Here is a 25,397-nt window from a genome sequence, read left to right as displayed (position 1 = left end):
GAAAGAAAGAAAGAAAGAAAGAAAGAAAGAAAGAAAGAAAGAAAGAAAGAAAGAAAGAAAGAAAAAGAAAGCAAGAAAGAAAGAGAGAAAGCGAGAAAGTGAAAGAGAGAGAGAGAGAGAGAGAAAGAGAGAAAGAAAGAGAGAAAGAGAAAGAGAGAAAGAGAGAAAGAGAGAAAGAGAGAAAGAGAGAAAGAGAGAAAGAGAGAAAGAGAGAGAGAAAGAAAGAAAGAAAGAAAGAAAGAAAGAAAGAAAGAAAGAAAGAAAGAAAGAAAGAAAGAAAGAAAAAAGAGAGAGAGAGAAAGAGAAAGAGAGAAAGAGAAAGAAAAAGAAAAAAGGGAGAAAGAAAGAGAGAGAGAGAAAGAGAGAGAGAGAGAAAGAAAGAAAGAAAGAAAGAAAGAAAGAAAGAAAGAAAGAAAGAAAGAAAGAAAGAAAGAAAGAAAGAAAGAAAGAAAGAAAGAAAGAAAGAAAGAAAGAAAGAAAGAAAGAAAGAAAGAAAGAAAGAAAGAAAGAAAGAAAGAAAAAGAGAAAGAACGAACGAACGAACGGGGGGGGTGGGAGGGAAAGGGAAAAAAAAAAAAAGGGGGCTGTTTCAGCCCCAGTTGTAAGTCTGCCTCCACCTCGGTCGCTCTCTGCGCGCACCTCACCAGCGGAGCACCGCGGGCAGGCGCCTTTCCCGCAGCCGACCCGGAGCCGCCTCAGCCGGGTGGCCTCGGGTAGGGCAGCGAGCGGCTGGCTGGGGGCGGCGGGGAGCTCCGGGAGCAGGGGGCGCAGCCGGGGCCGGGACCGGGATTAGGACCCGGGATTAGGACCCGGGATTAGGACCGGGGTCGGGGCCAGGACCGCGGGTCGCCGTCCCCGGCTGGGCAGCCCCCCTCTCGACGCCCCCCCCGCGCCGCTCCGCGCCCTCAGCGGGCCGGGGGAGGGAGGAGCGGGGCGGGGGGCAGCGGCGGCCCTTCCCCGGGGGCTGCCCTCCCGCGGGGGGCGGAGCGGCGGGGCCCGGAGCCTCGGAGCGAGGGGCTGCGGGGCCGCCGCCGCCGCCCATGGAGCCCAACGGGACGGCGGCGGCGGGGGGCAACGGGACGGCGGGGGGCGGCGGGGGCGGCGGGGGAGGCCCCCCCGGGGGCGGAGGCCCCCTGCTCATCCCGTCGGCGTTCGGGACGGTGCTGTCGGTGATGTACGTGGCCGGGGTGGCGGGCAACGTGTACACGCTGGTGGTGATGTGCCACTCGGCGCGCTGCGCCGCCCCCATGTACAGCTCCATCGTCAGCCTGGCCCTGGCGGACCTGCTGTACCTCTCCACCATCCCCTTCATCGTCTGCACCTACCTGGCCCAGGACTGGTACTTCGGGGACCTGGGGTGCCGCATCCTGCTCAGCCTCGACCTGCTCACCATGCACGCCAGCATCTTCACCCTCACCCTCATGTGCACCGAGCGCTACCTGGCCGTCACCCGGCCCCTGGACACCCTGAAGAGGTCGCGGGGCTACCGCAAGGTGACGGCGGGCGCCGTCTGGTCGGTCTCGCTGCTGCTGACGCTGCCCATGATGCTGATGGTCACCCTGACCGAGGGGAGCAAGGCGGAGGGCAAGGTGAAGAGGATGTGTGCACCCACCTGGAGCATGGACGCCTACCGGACCTACCTGACGGTGCTGTTCAGCACCAGCATCATGGCCCCGGGAATCATCATCGGCTTCCTCTACACACGCCTGGCCAGGACCTACCTGGAGTCTCAGAGGAACCCGCCCCACAAGGAAAAGAGCAGGAGGTCCCCCCGGCAGAAGGTCCTCATCATGATTTTCAGCATCGTGCTGGTCTTCTGGGCCTGCTTCCTGCCTTTCTGGATCTGGCAGCTGGTGCGACTCTACAGCAGCTCCCTGCAGCTCACCACCCAAACCCAAAAGTGCATTAACTACCTGGTGACCTGCCTGACCTACAGCAACAGCTGCATCAACCCCTTCCTCTACACCCTGCTCACCAAAAACTACCGGGAGTACCTGCGCAACCGCCACCGCAACTTCTACAGGTTCACCTCCTCCTTCCGCAAGAGGGGCTCCAACCTGCAGTGCTCCTGGGGACGCTCCATGTCCTCCAGCAACCAGTACGACTACAGCTCGGAGGCCCTGGGCATGGCCACGCTGAAGGACAAGTGAGGAAGAGGAGGCTCTCTGGAGACATCAGGACCAGAAGAGCGTCTGGCCAAGGTAGGGCTTTGGGACCCTTTTGCCCTGCAGGGTCCTAAAAACTCATTTCTGGTGGTCGCTATAGTCCAGGACAAGAAGTTGTGTGACCCCAGGTACTGTGAGATGCTTTTCAGTTTTTTGGGGTTTAGGGCTGTCATGGGGAGTCCTGCCATCAGCGGGTGTGGATGAATCCTTCTGTGGTTTGGGTGCAGAAGATGAGGCAGATACTTTGTTCAGTTCTTCGGCAAACTCTTTTCAAGCTTTGCTGCACTTTGCTAAGCTTCAGCTCTGCACCGGTTCTTCTGTGTGATTTCTCAGTGCTGTCCTCCAGCTACGGCTGGACCAGATCCACAAAGGTCTGAAATTGTCCTGGGATTGCTTAACTTAGCTGCAAGCCCTGGGTTTGCTCTATATATTGCTGTTACCGGTTCACAGTGTGCTTAAGGAGACCTTTAAGCCCCTTTTTCTATTTCCTGTTATATTATAATACACTACAGTTTGATCAAGCTCTAGTTCAGTTTGATCAAAGTATCTATTTTAAAATTCATTGCAGCAGCGCTGCAAACTCCAAGCATTTAAAAACCATGAGGTAAGCTGTCAGAAAACACTGGGTTATCTAAAAAGGCATGTCATATTTTAACTTTTCTACCCAAGATGATTTTAATCTGCCACTGATTTTAAGTTGGTCCCTTTCTCCACAGTCAACAGAGTTTGAAAAACTGAAAATTTATCTCGGAAAGGAAAAAAGAAAGGTCTTATAATCCTGTCACTCAAAGAGCTGAGGCTCTAAAAAAATGACTGAGACCTGTACTGTGAGACTCATCATAAAAAGGACAAATTTAATCCTGGCAAATCTCACCAAAAGTATTTTGCCTTGATGTATTTTGCTCATTCTCTTCCCACTTAACATGTAGTGGTAAACCTCCACCATAGATGCTAGAGATGCCTGTAAACTATAAAACTTAAGTTCATAAAAGAAATTGTGATTAAAAAGTGGACCATTGTCAGGTTTCCCCTCCCACAGTCTCTTCACCCACCCCAAGGGCTGCGTTTACCAGGGAGAGGCTGCTGCTCTCAGCTGTGCTCTGAGCAGCTCATTTAAGTAGGGATAAAGTTGTGTTCAAGCCATCTGCCCCAACTCTGGGGATAACTAAAGCGCAGCAAGAGTTGCATAAACTATTGTCAGCAGCTGGCAATGTCCAGGGACTTCTGAAACAACAGACAGCTGCTTCAGGAGCAGTCGTTTCCACTTTTTTATGGCATCCCCCTACACCGACCTGATTGAGAGGAGGAACTCAGCAGCCCTGCAGTGGTACTGGGTTTCTGTGTCCTTGGGTGATCCTCTCGTAGCATGTGCCAAGCTTTAGGGTACGTCTGTGCTCGAGCAGAGACACGAAGTGCCTACACAGCAGCCAAGGATGGGGCACAGAGAACACAGCACAGCCACATGCTGTATTTTATGCATAAAGGCAGAAAAATAACCCCTTTGGGGCACATGTTGGACAAAGACCAGGGAAATAGGTTCCTGTGCCCGAAGTCTGGCATTCTTCATATAGGTGCAGTTTTTAGGGTGCTTTTTGGGAAGGGGCAATAAGGAACTCACCTTAGCATTGCTTACATTACTTTTCATCACAGGACTTTCTTCAAAATGCTTGCGACCCACTTTGTGGTGTTCCAGCATCGTGCAGACTGCCAAGCTGGGTGGTAGAAATGGATGTGACAGTGCCAGCTTCCTTACAAACGCGGGGGACTAAAACACAGCTCTTGCTGGGAACTGGCAGGGCAGAGTGGGCTTCAATAGTTGTAAAGAACTTTTCAGGAACTAATTCATTTCTTTTTATTATTAATTCTGAAGCCATTGTTCCTTTCCCTTTGCTTCCCATTTCCGAGGCTGGAAGTCACTCCCCTGTAAGAATAACACAGATAAGACTTAACTCAAAGGGCGGTGTGGGACGGCTGGAGCGCGTGCGTCATCCACAAGGTGTGCCGCGCTGTGCTGCTCACGGAGTGCAAGAAAAACCCACCCTGACCTGAAACAGTCCTGATGGGTCTTGATTTCCAGTGCTTAGCCTGAGGAGAAAGTCCTTGAAAGCCACTGTCCCACCCCAACATTGCAAGGCGGCCGTAGGACGGATGGTTATCCCATATGAAATAGTATATATCTGTTACCAGGTATGTAGGGGAAGCAGATGATGGAAGAGCAGCGTAGGTGTCAAAAAGAGCATTGGGGAATACACTTCCTGCCTCAACAAACACGGGCTAAAACATCTAGTGCCAAACAGCCTAAAACTGTAGTTAGTAATGAGAAGGGGGAGCTGGAAGGGAGCTGTATTTGAAAAAAATAAAAGAAAAAAAGAAAAAGGAAGAGTGGGTTACATACACAGTCCTACCAGAGTGGATAGCCAACAGAAGGGTTTGGTTAGGGTGGGCTGCGCTCCACGAGCCATCCCCTGGCAGGCTCCTGCTGCCCTGCTGAGCAGCACGCGGGGTGCACACTTCGTGCCGTAGCATTGGAGCTGCCGACACCAAAAGGCTGATGAAGGAGCACCCAAATGAAAGGCTAAGTATGAGGTATTTGTCACTGTCGGGTTTCTTGACCAGCTTCAGCCCATCCCGTCTCGGAGCCGCTCCCCTCTCCTGTCAGGCTCTGATGAACCCTCGTGAGGTTCCTCTAAGGAGAGACCCAGTAAATTTGATGACACCCACAAAGCATGTCGTTTGGGCAGACGAGAGCCTATTTAATAAGCAAAACTGGCCAGCGATCAGAAGACACCGCTGTGTGTAATGAATGGCAGCCCTTTAGCAGCTCAGCATGCGGCATCCCCCCGCCTGCAGGAAGCGCCACGGAGCCGCAGCCCTTTGCAAATGCGACTCCTCGGCAGCCTCTCGTACTCCTGGGGATCAGAGCTCAATTTAAAATATAAATTTGTGTAAACAACATCTCTCTTATTGTCTCATCGGACCAGTTAAACTGCCAAAAGTCAGTAGCTTTGACCCACTTAATAAATATCCTGCAAGAGCAGATGCGTTAACTGAGTTCCTCTTGTCTGTAACTGTGGAAGCTTTGACAGTTCTCAGTGCGCTCACATGTTGGAAACAGGCATAAAGTCTTCATATATCTTTCTTTAACAACAAAACGGGGAAGTTAACTTTGGGATTGCTGCTGCCTGCCTGTAGCACAGAGCCTAGTCCAGGGCCGACACAACCTGTAAGCTCCCATACGGGGTAGCTCTGCCTGCTGCTCACCCAGAGTATTTTGGGGAGGACACGGGACTCTGAACTTTGGGCTTGGTGGGATCTCAGTTCATGAGCACAGAGTCAATGCAGGCGCAACGAAACTGCTGTAAAGCAGCCCAAGCTATTTTCTGTATGAGGCAGGAGCATTACCTGTCTTCGACACTAAAAAGGATGAGTCAGGGCTCCCAAAATCATGAGATGAAAAACACACCAGCTCTCCACAACCAGAGAGGTTACAAAGTCTTTTCATATGGAAATTGGGATAGTCGCATAACCAGAATCCAGATGATGGGGCTCTGGAAACTGCAAGCATCTTATTGTTTAGGTAAACCTGAAGCATCTCAGCTTGGGCTGAAATAACAGCAGGGAAGTCCATCGGGCTGTAACTAAGCAAAATGCGGTGAATTATTTTAAAACAATGTTGCTTTGGCTGTTCTCCTACATTCCAAGCAGCCAAGATGTGTGTGCCCTATGCATTTCTACTGCAGGTTTAGTGACATAGCTGGTCTCTAAACAGGAGATGGTAATTTTAGGAAAGATGACAGTATTTTTGTTGCTGGGGCAGAGGTTGTCACTGCAAAACTCCATACGGGCTTTACAGGAAAGAAAACAGGTTAATCACTAAAAAATCTTCTCCAACATCCCGTGGTGTTTAAATCCGTATGCCCCACTCTGTTTCCCCCCAGCTCATCAGAAAGAGCAGGCTGTGAAAGAAAAGCAGCTTCATCCTGAGTGCTCTTTCCTTCCTTTAATCTAAGGTAGTATCTACTGCAGCAACAGCAATTTTTCTGTTTTCACTTGAAAAAAGAAAAGGCAGGTCCTTTGTGGGACAAGTGAGAATACTTGTTTTCCCCATGCTCAGGAGAGTACATTTGAAGCTTACTGACTTTTTGCAGACTTCACCTTGTATCACACATCTTTGCTCATCTTCCTCCCCACTTTTTAACAAGACATTTGCGGCAAACGCTTAAAAGCCCCACATTACAATTTAATTGTGTATGCAAGCAAATCATTAACATTTAAACTCCTATTTAGCAGTCCTTTTTGGTGCCTATTGTGTGATGGAATACCAGGAAAAGCAGTGGAGGTGATTTTATGAGCGCTTTGTACCTCCCACGGCACGCTGCCCAGTTATGTTAGCCCAGGAGATCAGGCAGGGTGACAAGGTCGCTCTGCTCAGAAGCAAATACAGAATCTGCTCCCCTGGCAGCATCAGAATAGAAAGTGCACGAACTTCATAACTGAGCCCGGCCCTTGAGCGGTGGGAGCAGATAACGCACATTTCAGAAACGCCGGTCAGCCCCGGAAATTTGGCCGTTGTGTTTTGGAGTCCCTCTGGTGGCAGGAGCAATCTTCCCTCCTGAGGTTCTCGGGAAGGAAATTTGCTTATTATTTCAGGTTTTAAAACATAGCGGTTGCACACAACCAGACTACATAACAGCACTTAATTTCTTTAAAATATAATGTTGCCACAACATCTCCTGAACAGAACAAGTCTGTTAGGCAGAGAAAACCCACTTCCAAGTGCTAACTTTGCTCTCCCACCTTTCTTCCTGTGCTGAACCTGGACGAACTTTATCCCCGTCATTTTGCACAGCAGCCTCGCTGGCAGCACCCACGGAAACACCCGGAGCTGGTGACTAACTACAGCTTAGCCCAGCTACAGATTGCTTTTGCCATATAATATTGGTTGCTGTTGTCAGTTTCAAGTTTTTCAGGGGAATTGGAGAGACTTGGATTTAATTGCTATGGCTTGGAAGAAATAAATTGCTTTGTCTTCAGAACTGTAGCAGCAGCTTCACAGAAAATAAGTACCCTTTAAAGTGATTATTATTACTGCTATACGAGCTTTTTTTTCCCCTTGATGGGGAACGTACCTAAAGCACAGCGGAGGAAAAGGATGCATCAGCTGGGAGCAAAGCATCCGGGGGATTTGGGTGGCCCAGGGTGAGTTTTGTGAAGGCAGGGGAAGGAGCTCGATGCCAGCTCACTTCGCCAAACCTCTACGGTGCAACAGGCAGCTGTGGGACCCCTGAAATCAAAAGTTACTGAGGTGTATTAAAACCCTAACGGCGATGTATATCAAAAGCCCCACTCAGGAACCCAGGCAATGCAGAGTTTCTGGTGTGGTGTGTCACCCCTGGGGCAGCCTCACCGCAGCCTGGCGGGTTTTGGGTGCCCAGAACGGAGCTCTGTGATCTGCGGTCCCAGCTGGAGCCTTCCTGGCCCCGGAGAAAAGGATCCCAATGGGACACACCAAAGCAAAACTGCTGCAATGTTTTCCTTCCTCCTGTCCCAACACAAGAAAAGAAACTATTTAAAGAGGAAAGGGGATAATGAATCCTGAAGAATTCTTCTGGCATTCGGGCTCTGCTTTTCTGATTTTCTTTGGAACTCACTTGTAATTTAATTTTTAATGTAAATGAAACATTTTTGTAAACACTAGGAACCCTTCAAAAGTGCGAAGCGAGGTGAAGAGTTAAGCACTTGTTGAATTTATTAGGGAAGGCTGTACTTCACTATTGGGGAAGATCCCACCCAAGCTCTCCATCAAGATCTCTGGAGGGAAATCAGTAAATAACTTGGTGCAACAGCAAACCACTCCGCATAGCAGCCGTGCTTGGCAGAGGACACAATCCTAAGCCAAAATGGTGCTAATGGGGAAGAAGTAAGATCTGCTAAGTTTGTCTCAGTGTGGTTAGGCCAGGGTCTCTCTAAGATGTCGTCAGCCTTTCCTTGTGCACGCCCAATAGGATCTTGAGTTCAGCTGCTGAATTCTTAACTGAAAACAAATATGATTTCGTCCAAACAAAGCAAGGCAGATTCCTGAAACTAAATGTGGTGTGTCCATAAACACCGAGTTTTGGAGACAGTCACAGCTTCATGTATGTGCTCCTGCAAACCTCATCAGGGACTTCCATCAAATTCAGAACATTTCTACAGCTTTTAGTTTACCATATCGGCTTCAAATTTGAGAGCCACAGGGGTGGCTCGTGCAAGAAGCCCCGCAGGAAGAGGCACTACATAGCAATGCTTCTAACAAAACCCCACTGATTTCAACTGACTTCCTGCTTTTTCCCTCATAACTGATTGGTTTTTCTTTCATTTAGCACTGTAGAAGGGAATGTCTTAGAGGAATGACATTACTATGAAATCAGCTGGAGCCTGAGTTACCTCTCCCACCACATTTTGAAAGCTGCTTTTGCCGCTTGGTTCGGGAGCAGTAGCAGCACTGTGCAGGCAGCAGCGGCGGTTATCTGATCCTACTCGAGTGTGTGTCTTTATCTTCCTTCCCATCATCTGCCGGTGGGGACTCACAGGCCATTCATCCCGAAAGCTGTTGATAAGTAATCCAGGCAGGCTTGAAAGCAAGATAGCTAATAAAATCCAGAGGAGATTTACAGGGGTTGTCATGCTGCAGCCACCTATCGAGACAGCGTTTGACATCCGAGCTGAAGAGGGAGATTACTGTGAATGGGAGGAGGTGGGAAGTCCGGGCTTCTCTTTCAGATCCAGCATGGACTTGCTGCATGACCTCAGAGAAGTCACTTGCCCTTGTGCCGCTGCTCAGTTTGCCACCTAGAAAACAGCGATGCAATTTCCATGGTCTGCACGAGTGTCTTAAGACACCGCTAATGCGTGTGACATGTTTTGAGATCCTTGGTCTTAGGTACAAAAGTTAAAAGCTCTCCTTTTAGGAGTAACTCAGGATTCCAGTTAGCTATTAATGGTCAGATGGAGGAAATGTTTGTGTACCAGAAGAACTTCTCATCCATTTTTAGATTAATGGCAGCCAGTCAACAAAGATTATAATTTAGCCCCCAGCAATGGCAGCTGCGCTTGGCTGGCATCTCAGGGAGCACGGCTGAAATGGTTCCGATAAAAGCATCATCATTTCACTGCATCAATACCCTCTCTACAGCCTCTCCCCGGGTAAGAAACAATAGCAGGAGCTATGGTAAGGAAGCAAAAGCTTTCTTCTTTACCTCCCGGCAGCCTTTTTCCCCACATTGTTGGTTAGGAGCACTGGGGTTGGTGAAGGTAAGGGCAGCGCATCCCTCCCAGCCACAGCCCTTGCCGCAGCCTGCTCCAGGGCTGGATCCTGATGCAGAAGAGGCTGAACAGAGAGAACGATCCTGATTGCTAAACACAGCAGTGCTTCCCTGTCATTTTGTTCTTGGCATCCTTTTAGAGTGATTAAATCTGTCGAGGAACCTCCGCCTGCCTTAGGCACAGCACGAGTAATTCCCAACAACAGAAGCAGAGGAAATAGCAACCGACTAACTTTGCTTCTCTGCTTTCATTTGTCTGTTTGTTTTAATACAAACACGAGTTTATTATGGCAAGCATCTCCCTAATTTCAAAGTGCCGCTCTGTCTTTGCAGCAGCTTCTCTTAGGGAGGATGAGAAAGTGAAGCTCTGCAGCCTCTGGTGCCCGAAGTTATGGGTAAAGCTCTTTGCAGATCTGGGGGCCCACACTGGAGGGATGGGGACAGAGCAGGAGCAGCACTTGCCCTTATTCCTCCATCCATCCAAGTGAGTATTTTCTCTACCACACACTGTGCCCCCTGGGTACTCACTATCTATCTCTGTTATTCAGAAAAAAAAATATAAAACCTGCAAGAAGTCTTGGGTTTAGTTAGATAAAAGGTAAGAAAAACTTTTAAACCTGTAACTTCACAGCCTGGGAGAACCGCTTGTGTTCCCCTGCTCCCATCCTTAGCGCTCGTCATCCCAGAAGGCCCCCGGGTGTGGGGCAAAGGCTTCGTTACCTACAAAATGCAAAAATGAAATAGTTAATGTGCCGCACCAGATTACTCATTAATGAGATCAGAGAGGAATTGCTTTAGGCTGGCAGGAGGCTTAGGAGGCAATACTATGTCAGCTTCACACTACCTCCAGCGGTAAGGCTTTACACCCAGTGTGGAAATAGGCAGGGGGAAAGAGGTAGGCTGCCCTGAATGGGCTCGTGCCTCGCAGTTTCTTGAAATCTTACCTCCTGGCAGGTTTTTGGTGCAGAAAAGTACTTGATCCAACCTTGCAAATCCTCCTCTCTTCTCATCCCGTTTGCTGTGAGCATGAGGACAGCCGGTACAGGAGCCCCTGAACCCCGCTTTGCCCCCGTGGTGCAGGGTGAGGAGTTACAGCGGTGGCAGGGAAACAGGAGCGTGAAGTCTCCAGTGTTGTCAGGGCACAGAAAGAAGACCATTAGGTCAGACCTCAAAAAAAAAAAAAAAAAAGCATCCAAAAAAGGCATCAAAGCTGCATCTTAATAGATGTTTTTGTCCTCCCTCATTCTTCAGTAAATGTTTAGCTTAGAGAGCTCTGAGGCTTGTGTTTCAAACTCTGCCTGTGGAGGGTCCATGTGTAATTACAGACTTCAGCCCAGGACCTACCTTAACGACTTTGCATTCCCATCATTCTGCACAGGCTGAATCTTCTGCCCACACTGAACGAAGCTTTTACAGAAAGATCATGGATCAAATGTGACCGTTTAGTTTGTCTGTTCAGTGAAAATATGTTTGCTTTTAGCATGTTCCTGTCCTTGGTGTTCTTATTTTAATCTTCTGTTTTTCTTTGGTCTGTCTGCTCTGTCCTTTCTTTGTGCTATTTTTCCTTCTGGGCAACAAGTTGCAGTCTCTCCCAGGGACTCTGCTCCCATCCTCACTTTGCTCCACAGCAACAAACCCTGCCAGACCCTGAAACACCCAGGGAGAGTTTCGAGGCTTTGGGGGAAATTTTATACCTCTTGAATTTCAAATCTGTTGTTTCAGGTTGCCTGCAGAGAAAGCAGAAGTGTCTAGTGATTTCTACAACATAATCAGAAAGCGGGCATGTCGCTGCAAGCGTGATTGCTCTAAGCAAATCCTTCAACTCCAGCAGAGAAGTTACATCTGCATAGCTAGGAGCAGGATGTGACAACCATCTCCTTTAGAGTGGCTCCAGCTTAAACCTCTTTTGGCCCCTCGGTTGGGCTGGTCCATCTGTTTTTGCAGCCCTGGGGTTTTAAAGGGTTAAGCCTTTCTCATTTCTAGCTTTTTTTTTTCCTCTCCTCTCCAATCAAGCCCAAACCAATTGTTGCTTCTGCCGATCAGATTTACTGTCCACCCCCCAGCCTGTGAATCCAATACAACCGATGGGCCATGAAAAGAAGTGCTTACGAAACCACATCTTCAAATCTATTTTGAAAAATCATGTGTGAGAAGCTTCGATGCACTTGAGCTTGTTTAAATATCACTCAGAGCAGTAAACGTCTGAATTCATGATCCAACTTCTTTTACCCTACTGCAACTAGAACTATCTTTAAAATTTGTGCTCTTGGTTGATTTGGGCTTTACCTTCTGTTTTCTCCTTTCTGCTCTCTAAGTGATGCTGTGGCTTCCCTTCCAGAGATGCACGTCAGCCCCCAGGTGGCTCTGTAAAGCCTTCTGATGCAGAATAAAGAGCAAGGACCTTCCTGAGGGACACCAGAAACCTTTATATATTTGCTAGAATACCCTTGAAAATGTAGTACTGCAGATTTGGTCCATACTAACAATTTGTATAATGGTTCCTAAGTCTTGGAGCAACCACACACTTAAGGACTCAGCACGGAGTGTGGGTGGAGGCAGTTTTCCTCCCATTGCCTCTGAAACTGTTTTTTTTTTTCCTGTTTGGTTTTCAATTATTTGACTCACACTTTGTGGACTTCATTTCCTGGCACATTAACAGCTGGTGGTTAGAAAGCTGCAGTTGGCGAGGGCAGTATCTGGAATGGATAGTAATTACTCGCTGAGCTCATTATAATTGTTCAGTTATTGAATAATTTGGAAAGCCAAGCAGGGGGAATATTTGGTTAATTAAGAGCTCGTTTAATCACTGCTAAATTTATCCTTCCAAAACAGTGCTCACCTTACCTGGATTTGAAAGCCTTTGTTTACCAACACTGCTGGTGGGAAGCAGGAATACTCTCTATTCTTTGACTGAAGTTGATGGCACTTGCTCTTTGGCCTTTGGTGCAACGTTTTTGTTCCTTATTCCCCGCTAGGTCTGGCCCTCCCGTGTTTTTCTTCGTGGGCATTGAGATCTCTCTGAAGCTGTTATCAATCTCTGATGAGATGGTGAATAAGACATGATTCACGTGCAAGCACTTGGGCACTTCTGGGACCAAATTCTCAGCCGATGAAAAAACTGCACAGGAGACAGAACAGCGAAGTGTGAGAACTTAATAGAGCCCAGTAAGCGAGAGCAAGAGAAAAGCTTTAGAGCCCTTGTCGTTTTTCTGTTGCTGCTGATCTAACACAGTTGCTGGGCACATGTTTCCCCTGTTTCAAGCTTTAGATAATTTAAGGCTTAGGAAGCAAGTTTATCACCCAGAGGATGCTTTCTGGAGCCTGGACAAACTTCCAGGGGCTCTGGGGAGTCTGCAAGGCAGTGCTCAAGACCAAGGAAAAAAAAAATCCTTTACAGCTTATTGTCATGTTTTTACTGGTGCGTGAAGAACGTCAAGTATCTGTATGAGAATCCAGGCAGGCTTGCAACTGAAAGGATTTTATTTGAAGACTTTTGGGGAGAGTTTTGAGGAAAGGACTGAAATATCGTTTGAATCAAGATGAGTACAACTTAAACAAGAAGCCCAAAGCAAAATAATTATATAAAACTATTAATCGTTCTAAGTTAAGTGCTTTAATCCTTTGTCCAAGATTAATTTAACACGATATTCTTCATGCACAGCATCAGTCGGGTGTAACTACCACCACAAATGCCCACAGGATTTGGCTGTCAGCTGGCACATGCTACCTGGGAGGGTATCCCTCCTCCCAGCATGCAAGACAATTGCAGACATTTAGAAAGGAGAAAAAACAAAAAGCCAAGCCTTGAAACCCTTGCTGACCACAGGCAGACTTATTTCCCCTTTGCACTTCCAAAGTCTCCAAGATTTACGGGCCTCTCCAATCCAGACTGTAAAAAAAACACACACAAAATAAAGTGGATGAGTCTGTACTGAACCTCATCCTTCACAATATGACTCAGAACAAAGTAAACTTATTCCAATGTGTACTCCATAAAAAAAGAAAAAAATAAGCCAGATCCTGTATCTCTGGAGACATACCCATCTTTTACAGCGGCATTTGTGAGCTGCTCCTTTGTGTTTTCCTCTTAGATTAAATGCTGCAAAGAGAATGCTTTTTCCAAGCAGACTCTGCAAGGTAAATTCTGCAAAGCAGACGAGCTGTCAGAGCAGGTTGACTGTAAAATCTGACAACCCTGACAGCCTCCTTGCAGCAGTGCAAAGCCATGTCATTTCTCCAGTTACCCGTGGTTACAAAATTGTTGAATGAAATGGAGTCCAAACCTGTCGAGGATCGTAGCTCTCAAACAGGCGGAACAAGTGATCTGGAATAATAATAATAGCCAAGCACGCTGCTCGGGCCCTAATTCAACGCTTTGCCAAACTGCTTCAAATTAACGGACCTTGCCCATTCAGAGCTTGGGCTGCTGAGGGGACAGGGAAGTTCCTGGGGGGATCTGGCTGACTTTTTATTTTCCTTCCTTGAGAAGGGACAGCCATAAAGCAGCTCTTCAAGAGTGCTATGATTCCAAGCAGAGAAGTGTTATGGGATGTCCTCTGCCTGCCCCCCAGGGAAAAGTACCACGTTTTCAGCAGCCAGGTTCCCACCTGTGGGGCTGGGGCAGGGGCTGCTGGCCCCAGGAGCTGCCGGGCACAGGGGCTGCCCTCCTCAGATGTGCTCAGCCGGGGCCACCTCGTGATCCCGACCACGCTGCCAGACAGGGACGGATCCCCCAACACATATATAATCAAAGCAGTTCCCTAACTGAACTTTTTCCTAACTGTTCTTCCTGAAACTTTTGGCTTTAAAGTAGCGCTTTGTGCAAAACACATTTCTGCAAATTAGCTTAACAAGTTTCAGAGGAACTTTCAAGTTAGCACAAAAAAGAACAAAACCCACATGCCATTGTTTTAATCATTTGGACTTGCCTTTGCACTTTCTGGCCCTTCCTGCCGAGTGTCTCAGGTTTCTGCAGACATCTGCCACGATCAGCCACTGATCTCATTCCCTTACGTTACCTGCTGGGTTTGGGAGGTGCTGTGGTGGGAACAGGAGGACAGCAGTGCCATCGGGATCTTTTCTTCCTGTTAATTTTCCCTGCCAAAGTGTCATTCTGCAGCACACTAGGGCAACACGAGTTTTCTGCCTCTGCTGTCAGCCTCCTTCCCTTGCTGGTAGCCAGCAAGCCAAGAAGCCAACATCTACAGGGTCCTGTTAGCAAAGGACAGCTGCAGAAACGCTGCAAACTGCTCTGAACTCTCAATCCTGTGTGAATCACCTCTGAAAACCTCTAAAAACCTATTTCATTAGCTTCACCAGTTTTACCTTTCCCCAGTGTGTGTACAGGTGTGATATCAATCCCCACCAAGTGCCATTTGTTCAGACCAGCGCTGTTCAGCACTCACTGTCACCTGGATTTAGCGCTTGCTTTTCAGCACCTTCTCAGCAGTGGGAGGTTTCACCTTCACACAGCTCTGGACAAGGACACACTGAGTAAGGCTTCGCTGTCAGCTTCTTCTCCGAATGCCAAAGCCTTCTCCCTCCAGTCCATCCTCATCCTTTCTTTCAGTAGCAATCAGCATCCTACTGTCACCCCGACTGCTCCCAAGCCAAACCAGCACCCCATACACTTCCCATCACCTATAATGTCTTGTGGAGACCCACAAAAGAGCCCAAATATCATCTCCCATTCCCTTCCAGGGAGTCTTTTCTGCTGCCAGCACCTCCCTAGAGCCTCCCCACACCTGGGAGATGTGTCCCCCCCCATCCCAGCTGCAGACTCGACACCATCCAGCCCCCCCCATACCCTGCACCTCTTCCCAGGGTGGTCTCTGCCACCCACCTTGTGAGGGGCCGAGGGACACCAGGGCTTTCTTGGCTTCCTATATGGGAGTGCATGCAGTCAGTTCTTGTAAGCATCGCATTTTACTGCCTCCTCCCAACATAAACTGGACAAATTGATGGAGTCCTGGCCCCCAGGATAAACAGCGGCTCCGCTGTTTAGAGTAACTGTCTCCTGGGAGGAGAACCGCGCAGCTCCGTGGCCGTCCCTGCTGCTGGGTGCGGGAGGTGGCGGTGCCCCAGCAACACCAACACCACAAACGGGAGCAGTCTGCAAGGACGAGCAAGACTAGAAAGAGGCTGCGAGGTGAACTCAGGTGCCACAACAGCCATCTCCAAATTACTGTGCAGAAAGAGGACTGGCGAGCTTCACCTGAGCCACTTCTAAAAATTTCTACCAAGGGCCGTTTAAGTTTGTGCCCAAATCCAGAGGTTGGCTTATGTTTGCAAGGTACCAGCATTACAAAATTCGTATTTCAGATTAGTTTCAGCATTTTAGCTGTTTAGCAGTGTTGGAACCTCATGTGGCTAGGACCCATTCTTGGCTATTATAGCTAAAAGAATTTTCAAAATCAATATTTATGGCCAGGCCAGTACTTTTGAAAGAGACTCAGATTAGATAAGACCGCTCAGTCGCGCATTCTTTCCACACCTGCATTCTTCCCAATGAAATAGTAGTTCCCAGTTTCAAGACAGACAGCTTAGAGTTGGATTTCACTTGTTCTGGTACGACGACCGCTTGCGTGCTCCAGGACTAAAGCTGGCTCAGATGTACGCACGCAGTCCTCACCTCTCAGGGCCTTGAACACAACTGGAAAACACTTGTCTCCTAAGTGATGGTCTTGTGCAGCCTTAGTTCTCGGATTGCATTCAGCAAGCAAGCCAGAGAGCTAAAATCTAAATTCCTTTCAAAGGATTTTGCAATACCTTCATTCTCCACTTTCTTGAAGTATCTTGCAGGGAAGGGGACAGCTGTACATCCTAGTGATCAATTTTAGATTAAAATGAAATGACGGTAGAGCAAGCGTATCACTTTCTATTTCCACCTTTGTCTTCTCCATGCCACAAAGGAGCCCTTGCGAGCGCCTAGGAAGTGGGGGTGGATGCCCCGAGGAAGCAGTGAGTGCAGCCCTAGGAGACAGGCTAAGAGCCAAGCTCAGTCTTCGCACCACCACACTCCCAGCCCCTGCATGTCCATCCATGGCTGGAAGGAAAGAAAACTGTGGATCATTGACACTGCTCAGCTGCTGGGCTGGGGAGAGGCAGACAATGACATTTACTTTTTCTATTAAGTTAATTGATCCACTTATTCATTCACTCCATTCCATTTGTTAATACCAAAGCTTTAGGGCTCAAAGCTCTTCTGTTTTTCCAGTTCCGTGAAATGGTTTAATTAGAGATATTACCATTCCTTATAACCCTTGCCACGTTTGTAGCACTAATATATAAGCCCTTGTTTATAAATGTACTTACAATCACAGTTACAGTTATGTTTCCCACTCAGGGGAATCAGGTGAACAGCACAGCTGCTCTCAACACCTTGCCTCTGCCTTGCTCAGGATCCTGCAAGTCACAGGGACCACAAGACTGAAAAATTACGTTTGAGATGCTCAGGTCTAAACTACCTCCCCATAGGATTCAGCTATGGAAAGGTTTTGATTACTGCCCTTCTGTGCATGCTTAATGGCTAAAGTATTTCATTTAAGGAGAATGATTAGGAAGAGGACAAGTTTTAATTGCCTGCTCAAAAGTCTTGATACAAATCCTAGCTACAGAGTTGAAACGTGTTTAACTTCTCTTGGAAGTGATAATTTTTGCAGCACGCTGGCTTTCACTGACTCACAAGCCATCTGGAGGTGCTAAAAGCATTTAGCAAACAAAGTCAAGAGGTCTCAAGTTCCAGTTCTTGAGATGAAAATACCAAGGCTCAAAGGCAGCAGGCAGTCAGCTGTGAAGATGGAAGACTTCAAGGGTCTCACCATTAATAGATGTGACATGAGTGAGAGCCTTCATCACCACCCGGGCTGGGTGCTTTTAACTGGACACTCTTCAAGATGAGAACAGCATTCCTGAGAAATCCACATGCATTTATTCTGAGCCTGTGCTGAGGCAGAAAAATGAGATTCTACCTGCCTGCCTGCGGTCCGAACAGACAGAGATCTCCAACAACACGCGTATGAAACAAGAAAGGGAAGATGAGTAGGGAGAGGGCTGGGTTTGCAGTTACTGTGCAAGTACCTAATAGCAGAGTAGGACCTCCACGGACCATACTAGGGAGCAGGTGCATGTCCTCACACCTCGCCTGAAGGATTTCAAAATAAGTAAAATGTTGTCCTTTCTTACAGTACCACGAAAAAAAAAAATCAAACTTTTTTTTTAACTGGAGAGATAATGTTCATTTCTATGCAATTCATTTATGAATGTTTCAGTCTTCTTAGATTGTTTCTTATTTATAAATCTAAATCCTGCCTATACTGCTATACACAGATGTTACGCATGGAGGACACCACCACCTAAAAAAAAAACCCACAGCTGGTATATGCAGAGGAAAGTTTAATTCATTATTTTTAAATAGATGGATGAAACACAGCTTTCTTAACATACCAGATTCAAAATTCACTATTAATTAAAACAATATTGATGAGATAAATAGCCTAAGGTGTTAGGGAAGAGGTCCTGTTGAAAGGTTTATGAAGGGATTTAACAGCAAGAGCTTTGCTCCCTAAAAGCTGTCCAGTTGTTGGTCTGATTTTTTTAAAAAACAAAAAAAAAAGCAGGTTGGGGGGAGAGAATTCAACATCGCTACGGACATTTCAGCGTGGGAGAAATCTGCTGCTCTCTAACACCATCTTATCACTCTGACTTATTTATGCTATAGTTCTTTCTCATGCTAGTAAACAGCAAAGTTTATTTGATCATATTCATCCCAGTGGAATGGAATTCCTTCATAAGTAATTTATCTCCCTCTGAAACAGAAAAAGAAAAATAAGAAAACACATTTATTGCCCTCAACTTCAGCAGTGAAATAGAAGTAATGCAAGTGAAAGATCATTTTTCTCATTCCTTTTCTGCTGAGAAGCGCAGGGAATGAATGGGCTTAGAGTTGGTCTGGTTTCACAGCACCTTTTTAAGTTTTGAATTATCTGCTGAAACATGGCCTTCTCTTTTTATGAGGGTGTTCGGTGAGTCACATTTAAAGCCCTAAATGCAAAGAGGACTCCCGGAACACATCTCCTCTTCAGTAACAGCATATACCAGAAATAAAAATGTTTGTCTGCTAGAGGGGATAGAAGAAATTACCATTCACAGTTTGCCAACTCATGTAAAATGAGTCCATTAGGACCCACCATTGTTTATTTCCCCCCAGATTTAATGGTTGCCAAATTAATACGCCAAGAAGGTCACCTACAGGGTGTGAATCCACCCAGAGACCTTGTCTTGGCAGTGAAAAGCAGTCTCAAAAGAAAACATCAAGCTTTTCTGTGAAGTCAGCAGCAAAGTATCCTGGCACCCAGATAAACAGCTTAATATAATTGTATAAACCAATGAACAACAAAAAAAAAAAGCCAAATTTTCAAGGTGTCTGTCCAGAAAAGTCACAGCTCATTAACCTACTCAGCACTTTTTGTTTCTTTTCTTGTTTTGGTTAACAAAAGAATTTCAAGGGTATCCATTTTTAAAACAAGCCTTTTGAGCACTAAAGGCCTCTTAGAAGAAATTTCCAGAAACTCTGTAAATCGCTGCCTCTCTCTATAAATTAAATATCATTTCCTTCTAGGAGAGGTGCTGATTTCAGGCACATACCCCTGTGCTTCTGCACCACTGAGTCTTCAGCTTGAAGGCTCTGATGAAGGTCCCAGGGAGGTACATTAGTTAACGGTGCATCTGACCTGACAGCTCAAAGAATCGACCAGTCCAGATTCCTTGGAAAGCCTCATGATTATCCAGCAGTCAACCTAGATATTTCGAGGGTTTAGCTTTGTTTGGATGCATTTAAAAGTTACAGAAATAAAGGAGACGGTACTTCCAGGCTGCTTTATCAATTTCACAATGAGAAGTTCCTAAGCAAGGCATTTCTCATGATCCTGCAGTCTGATCTGCATGTGTAGGATCCCATTAAAATCAATGAGACTTCACAAAGGAGGAACTCTACCAGCAGGGATCCTTTAACAAGATCACTTCCTTAATGCGAACCAGCCTCTGATAAAGAACATCAAAAAAAGTTTTTCTTGTATGTTTCAAAATTCAATATTCACTATCCACAAGTTGTCATGAAAAGACAAGGATATTCAACAGCGGACAGCATAAATCCCTACCCCATCGTTATTTCAGCCATATAAGAAAACAGGCAAGATAAAAACAAACACCTCTTTGAAATATAGGGTGTCCTTTTAAGTATGGACAGTGCCTGTAGTAGATGAACAATAAGAGAACATTTCAAAAAAAATGCTAAAGAGTGGAAAAAAATGAGCAAGATTTGACAGTTTCACCAAGGTCTGAAATTCTTCTTGAAGATTAATACACTTCATGGGCTAAGAAGGTTATAGGAAAAAGCTGGCTTTTTTGAGTATGGTTGAGAAAGATGAGCTAAGTGTGAGTGTGGAAGGGTCTGTCCACTGAAATACGCCGGGTGTCAAAGACAGTACGGAACTAAAGCAGCCTGAGGCATTGCTATTTTAAAGCTACAAGTATGGTAAAGCTGCAAATAACAACATGGGGCTTGCTCACTCTGTATCCCAGACTGTTCAGGGAAATCTCTTGCTTTAGGACAATCCTAATCCTTTAGAAACTAAAGGAACAGCCATGAACCTGCGTTACAGACCCCAGACAGCACACAGCATGCTGCCTGCCTACGAATTGGTGCTGGCATCAGCATGACCCGTCCCTGCCTGAGACATGGGCTCTGTTGTGTGTTTCCTGGTGTGTCCGTGTGGCTGCAGCCTTCATCAGACAGCACAAGGCCAAGCACTCCTCATACTACTACAACAGCAGTGCCGATACCATCCTGCAAGTGTCCCAAACAATTCTAGCGAGCCAGGCTATGAATAAGTAACAGACTGCACTTACGCTGTAGGTAAAAGCTTAAGTATGCTAGGACAGAACTGAGAGATGCCATAAGGGATTTGAGGGGAGATGATGGACAGAATCAAAGACAAGCGTGCAGTTCAGAAATGGATCGGTTATTTTCCTTCCTGAAAGGCTCTAGTACAAGCCAACAACGCTTGTATGGAAGATAAAAAGTGCCTATACGGATGCTTTAGGGATAAATAGGCTATCTTTAAGGGAAAGCTGAACGGTAGGTTTCAGCAAACATGCTGTAAAATTAGCTTTGAGTTTCCTAAGAAGGTTTACAAAAGGAGAGATAAAGCAAACTCTGCTATAGTTCTCCACAGTGTTTTACAAGGAGCAATAGACACTTACCGGGGAATTACCCACCACTTTACAACAGCTCTCACCGCCGGATTTCCTGAGAAGTCTGCCTTCTTGAATGAGGCTAAAATGATCGATGCCTGCTGCAGCCATCTGTGGTTCATAAAGGAAATAACTCTTCTGCTGTTCTTGGAATCTTTGGTTGGATTTCCTCACAATAGACTCAAAAGGGAGAGACAGGAGCCGGGATTTTCTTTCTTTGCTTGGGGGAAGAGGAGTAGGGTGGCTGTATTTCCCCCTGCTTTCAGCAGTAGCACAGAAATGCCCTGACCTCCAGCAACATACCTGCTTTGCTCCTAGGATTCAGACAAGGCAGAAATACTGTACAAAGCCAGACACGAGTGCTTCAGAGATCCAATTCACGTGTAGAGGCAGTGCATAGACATCTGAGTGTAGATGGAACACAAGGAAAGGAAAGCTGTCAAGGAGAAATTCAAAAGTATTAAGAATTGCAAGTGAAGAAAGAAAACCATGTTTTCTTGATTGCATAGTCATTACCAATGCCATTTAAGTTTTGCTTTTATTTTGTTCTACACATCATTTGCTACAGCCTCAAAATGTACCCTGTTGAAGTTACCTTATAAATCAAAGCAAGTAATTAAGACCTGAAGCTAAATTTCTGATGCATATCTAAATTAAAATCCTTTTGTACGTAGAGCATCTTGGAAAGCATTTCTGGACTTGAAATTCATTTAGATGGAGCTATATATACAATATATGGACAACACATATTTGGAAGAATCTCAGTGTAAACATACCTTTCCAAAAATTCTGTTGATTTATGGGGAATTAAAGTAATTTGAAAAAAAAAAAAATTACACAACTGCTTACAGAAACTAAATTTTTAAACATGAAAAATCCTAAGAAATCCAGTCAGAGCTCTTAGAATCAACTTATATGGTATTAATAAAAATAATCATAAAATTAAATAAAATGCATACTGTAGCATTTAAAGCTATGTTTGTGCTAGAGACCAGATCTGATCTAACACCTGTTAGCTTTAGAAGAAAGATATTCTCCAACACCTTTGAATAGAAGAATAATTTTTAGGGTAGTACAGTTACATTGAAGTCCTCCAGAAGCCTGACCCAATGTCTAAGCAAGGATTCAAAGCCTGGCTTGGTCTCCTGACATATTTTCTATTTCACCCTGGCTTCTATTTCACACAAGAAAGCTTCACCTTTCTTTAAAAAATGTCTTTATTTCAAAGAACATATTAACATTCCCAAATACTTGAAATGAGTAATGCTTTAAGGTAGAAGGCTGCAAATTTACGTCCAAACTTCACCCCAGTTCCCACCGAACATGTATTGACCTTTCTTTAACTTTATTTGAACCACAAGGGCTCTAAACAAAGGTTTTCACACCCCCAGGAAACATAAAGCCAGATTTTGTTTTTACCATGCGTTCGATTAAGAGCACTTGTCTGCAGCAGCTTGGCACCAGATTTATAGGAGTTTAATAGAACAAATCCTGCCCTCAACCTAATCGGAGTTCTGAGAAAAAAAGGCACTGCCTTTCCCAGTAGCAACAGGGAGGCTGAACCTGAAAGAGGACAGACAGAAACATCAGCAGAAATTAAAGTATTTCAAATTCAGAATTACCTGTCAAGAAACGGGGAGAGAGACGCTTAATAAAAAGTTATTGGGGGCATTTATGGGGCCTAAAATAAATTAAGTCAAGCTTATTTCTAACAATCACTGAATTCTGCAAATTCCAAGCTGCCCCAGGAACATTAGCCTTTCTGCTGTTATTATTTCCCTGCTGGAGGCTATGTTTAGAACTTTTTAGATTGTATTCTACTTCCTCATTTGCTATTTAATTTCTTCATAGATCTAGATATTGCTTTTAGTAGTCCGGATATTGAAGCTTCAGATATAAAATGTTGATTAGTACTGGAACACAACATATTGAATTGTTACGCTCCTTTTAAAACGTGAATTCTCTTACCAGACACAGCGCAAGCATTTTTCACAAATTGCATCTGACAGGTTTGGTCTTCATATTGAACACATTACTAAAGCTTAAAAAATCCAGAAACCACAAATACCAACTTGATTTTATTTCTGAATGTCAGTCAATTCACAGCGTGGGAGAACACACTGGGTTTGGAAGATATTACAACACACAGAAGCTTCAAAAGATTAAAACCTGACAGCAGATTAGTTGCGATTTCCCCCATGGTCCAACATGGTCTTGTTAAGGAGTATTTTAGAGAGGGCAGCTCTCAAAGTGCCATTTTCACTTAGTGCAACTCAAAGCCTGCATGACAGAGAAGTAACTAATAAACATTTATAAAAATTTGCAAAGTCCTTGATTTATATGACAGTGTTACAGAGTAGTGATAAAACTTATAGTGAAGTAAGAATTTCAGGACACAGGACCTTAGCCTGGAGAATCAAACCAAAATCCACACAAAGGTCCACTGATACTTAGATTCCACTGATACTAGATTATTTTTGTGGAAAAGGCCCTGCATTTAAACCACAAAGTGATGTCCGAAATCAAGTTTTAACCCACTAAAGCTGCTGCTGATGTCTGATCTTTACAAAGACATACAACTTTGGTGTGAGGCAACTTTCTTTGAATTAACAGGCTTCGAGACAAGTATTTAGATACAGAACCCAACTACTGTTTTCCTAGCATCCAGCCCTTTTAACAATTCCTTATTAGCAAGGATGCCCTTCTCAGTTTTCAGAAGACATGAAATTATAGAAGACCAATTTTGCTGGTGCGCCAACTTAGAATACTCACAATAGCACAAGTGCAAGTGTCCAGTCATCATTCTCTTTATTACATCTTCAGTGTAATCCCCCCATACTTACAATTTCCATAAAAGGAGAGATTAAAACAAAAATGAAAATTACATGAAACTGTATGCATTAAAAAAGCACATCCCCACATCTTCATTTTCATAGAAAAGATAGACTATTAATAAACCAAATCAATGCTCACTTCAAAATTTGAAGAAAAAATAATTTTTCCTATGATTTACTTAAAGTGTTGACCCACAAAAACCTTTGATTGTGGTAAGAAAGCAAGGCAGTTGGCAAGATTACTTGTTTTGTTATTTCATTTGTACAATGCAATCATCTCTTCCTCTCTGAAGTTCTTGTAATTTATTATTCAAGTAACACCACAGACTAATGATTCTAGCTAACAGAAGTCTTTATATTAAACCAAAAAAAGGAAGTCTATAAAAAGCTATTGATAGACTTTCCGAAACAGATAAAACATTGTTTTGTACAAGCTAAACAGTACTTCACTATACAGGATTTGTAAGTCGGGTCAACTGTAACAAAAATCAAGAGTTTTCTTAAACTTGGTCTTAAAACTAAATTTTGGCCCAATAAATAGATGTTTTCGAAGTGTTTTTACAATTGAGCTCCAGCTCAAGAGCATTTCAATTTAAAATGTAAGTGGTTACCTATTTCCTTTAGAGCCCACATACAACAGACACTGGTCCAGGTGGTTTTGTTATCCGGCTGTCCAAGCAGCAAGTCAGGGTTTACAGGATCAAGTCTAAGGGTCCCAGCACCAACACATGGAAAACCACCACAAAACTAACTTTCTTCTCACCTGTGTCCCTCCCAAATCCTACTGTCCTAACTGGGAATTAGGTAATGATGAATGCTCAGCTGAATCCAGAAAACTGTCTGACTACTTCTGCCCAGCTCTCCTTTTAATATATATACAACTTACATGGTTATGTGGTCAAGCCATTCCCATAAGGAGCTCTTAATAACTATAGTATGCGGCTTCCAACCAGGAGATGAATCACTTTTCTTAAGACACCACTTAAAAGTGAGGCAAGTTGGGAATGCTGCGTTCTAGTAAGAGGAACCTACTGTGGTGCCATTCCCTAATGCACCACAACATTTGTAATCCTAAAGTGACGTGCTTTCTGGCTAACTAAATGGTTGTATTTCTGACATTGTATTAACTAGTCCTTGCTTGTAGCAGAAAATATCTATGGTAATTTAATTAAAAAAAAATTTCAAGTAAAGCCCAGTAGTCAAACCACAGGTGTATTGCCTACTAATGCCCATGCTAAAGGAGAAAACATTCCTCTCAACAGGAGACATGTCCAAAAGAATAGCACTCATCCTGCTGTATTAATTAGGTCAGACTTTCCAAATCCCAATAGTATTGGAAGAGACTATAGAATTTAACAACAGGTAACAGCAGCATGTGGTGTCGTGACAAGATATGGTCCAAAAGGTGGTTTGTATCTTTTAAACTGAAGAATCAAAAAAAAAAAAATGTACAGAATGTACCAAATTTAAGATGGTCCTTAAGGCACTGTTTGCAACACTTACAAAAAAGGGCATGTGAAAACAAAATGTATTCCAATATATTAACACAGCTGGGAAATTCTAATTAAATGCAAGTCTATAAAATTATCTCCATTTTTCCCCTCCTCTTGCAGGGCTTCTCTCATTCCATTCGACCTCACGTTCCATCCCGGGAGGAATTACGTCAGGACTGGATCCCCAATGCCGTGGTCTGGGTTGCAAGTGAAGGAGATGGTGATAGCATAGCGAGTGCCCCAGCGAACCTTTTCCACCCGATGAAGGTTCTCTGATCCAGAGGTGAAAAAGGAAACCCGGCCTGTAAAGACAAAAGCATTTAATCAGCAACACAGAGTTTGCCATTC

At 45.0% G+C, this 25,397-nt stretch overlaps 2 protein-coding genes across 4 annotated transcripts in view; one reads left to right on the top strand and one right to left on the bottom strand.

Moving 5' to 3' along the window:
* Positions 1–554: 554 nt before the first annotated feature.
* LOC310884202 (urotensin-2 receptor-like) lies at positions 555–25,308 on the top strand. 2 transcript variants are annotated; one of them, XM_083805656.1, is made up of 2 exons: positions 555–2,201; positions 12,445–23,662. In XM_083805656.1, the coding sequence occupies exon 1, from the start codon at positions 1,041–1,043 to the stop codon at positions 2,148–2,150; it is 1,110 nt and encodes a 369-aa protein (XP_083661782.1). In that variant the 5' UTR covers positions 555–1,040; the 3' UTR covers positions 2,151–2,201; positions 12,445–23,662. The 2 variants fall into 2 exon arrangements, with proteins under 2 accessions (XP_083661782.1, XP_083661783.1); XM_083805657.1 differs by lacking the exon at positions 12,445–23,662 and adding an exon at positions 25,170–25,308 and having other exon boundaries at positions 557–2,201.
* OGFOD3 (2-oxoglutarate and iron dependent oxygenase domain containing 3) overlaps positions 23,506–25,397 on the bottom strand; it is a 43,396-nt gene continuing 41,504 nt past the window's right edge. The window contains exon 8 of one of the 2 annotated variants that reach the window (XM_083805661.1): positions 23,506–25,351. In XM_083805661.1, coding sequence (XP_083661787.1) covers positions 25,215–25,351 — 137 coding nt within the window. In that variant the 3' untranslated portion in view covers positions 23,506–25,214. The remainder of the gene's footprint in view (positions 25,352–25,397) is intronic. The other variant, XR_014574077.1, reaches the window with a different exon arrangement.

Source organism: Anser anser, assembly GCF_964211835.1.
Source record: "Anser anser genome assembly, chromosome: 19".
Taxonomy (NCBI): Eukaryota; Metazoa; Chordata; class Aves; order Anseriformes; family Anatidae; genus Anser; species Anser anser.
The sequence above is the reverse complement of the archived record's forward strand: the minus strand, read 5'-3'. Positions and strand labels throughout refer to the sequence as shown.

Coding starts and splice junctions, on each gene's coding strand:
- LOC310884202 (XM_083805657.1), top strand. CDS start 1,041: ATGGAGCCCAACGGGACGGCGGCGGCGGGGGGCAACGGGACGGCGGGG.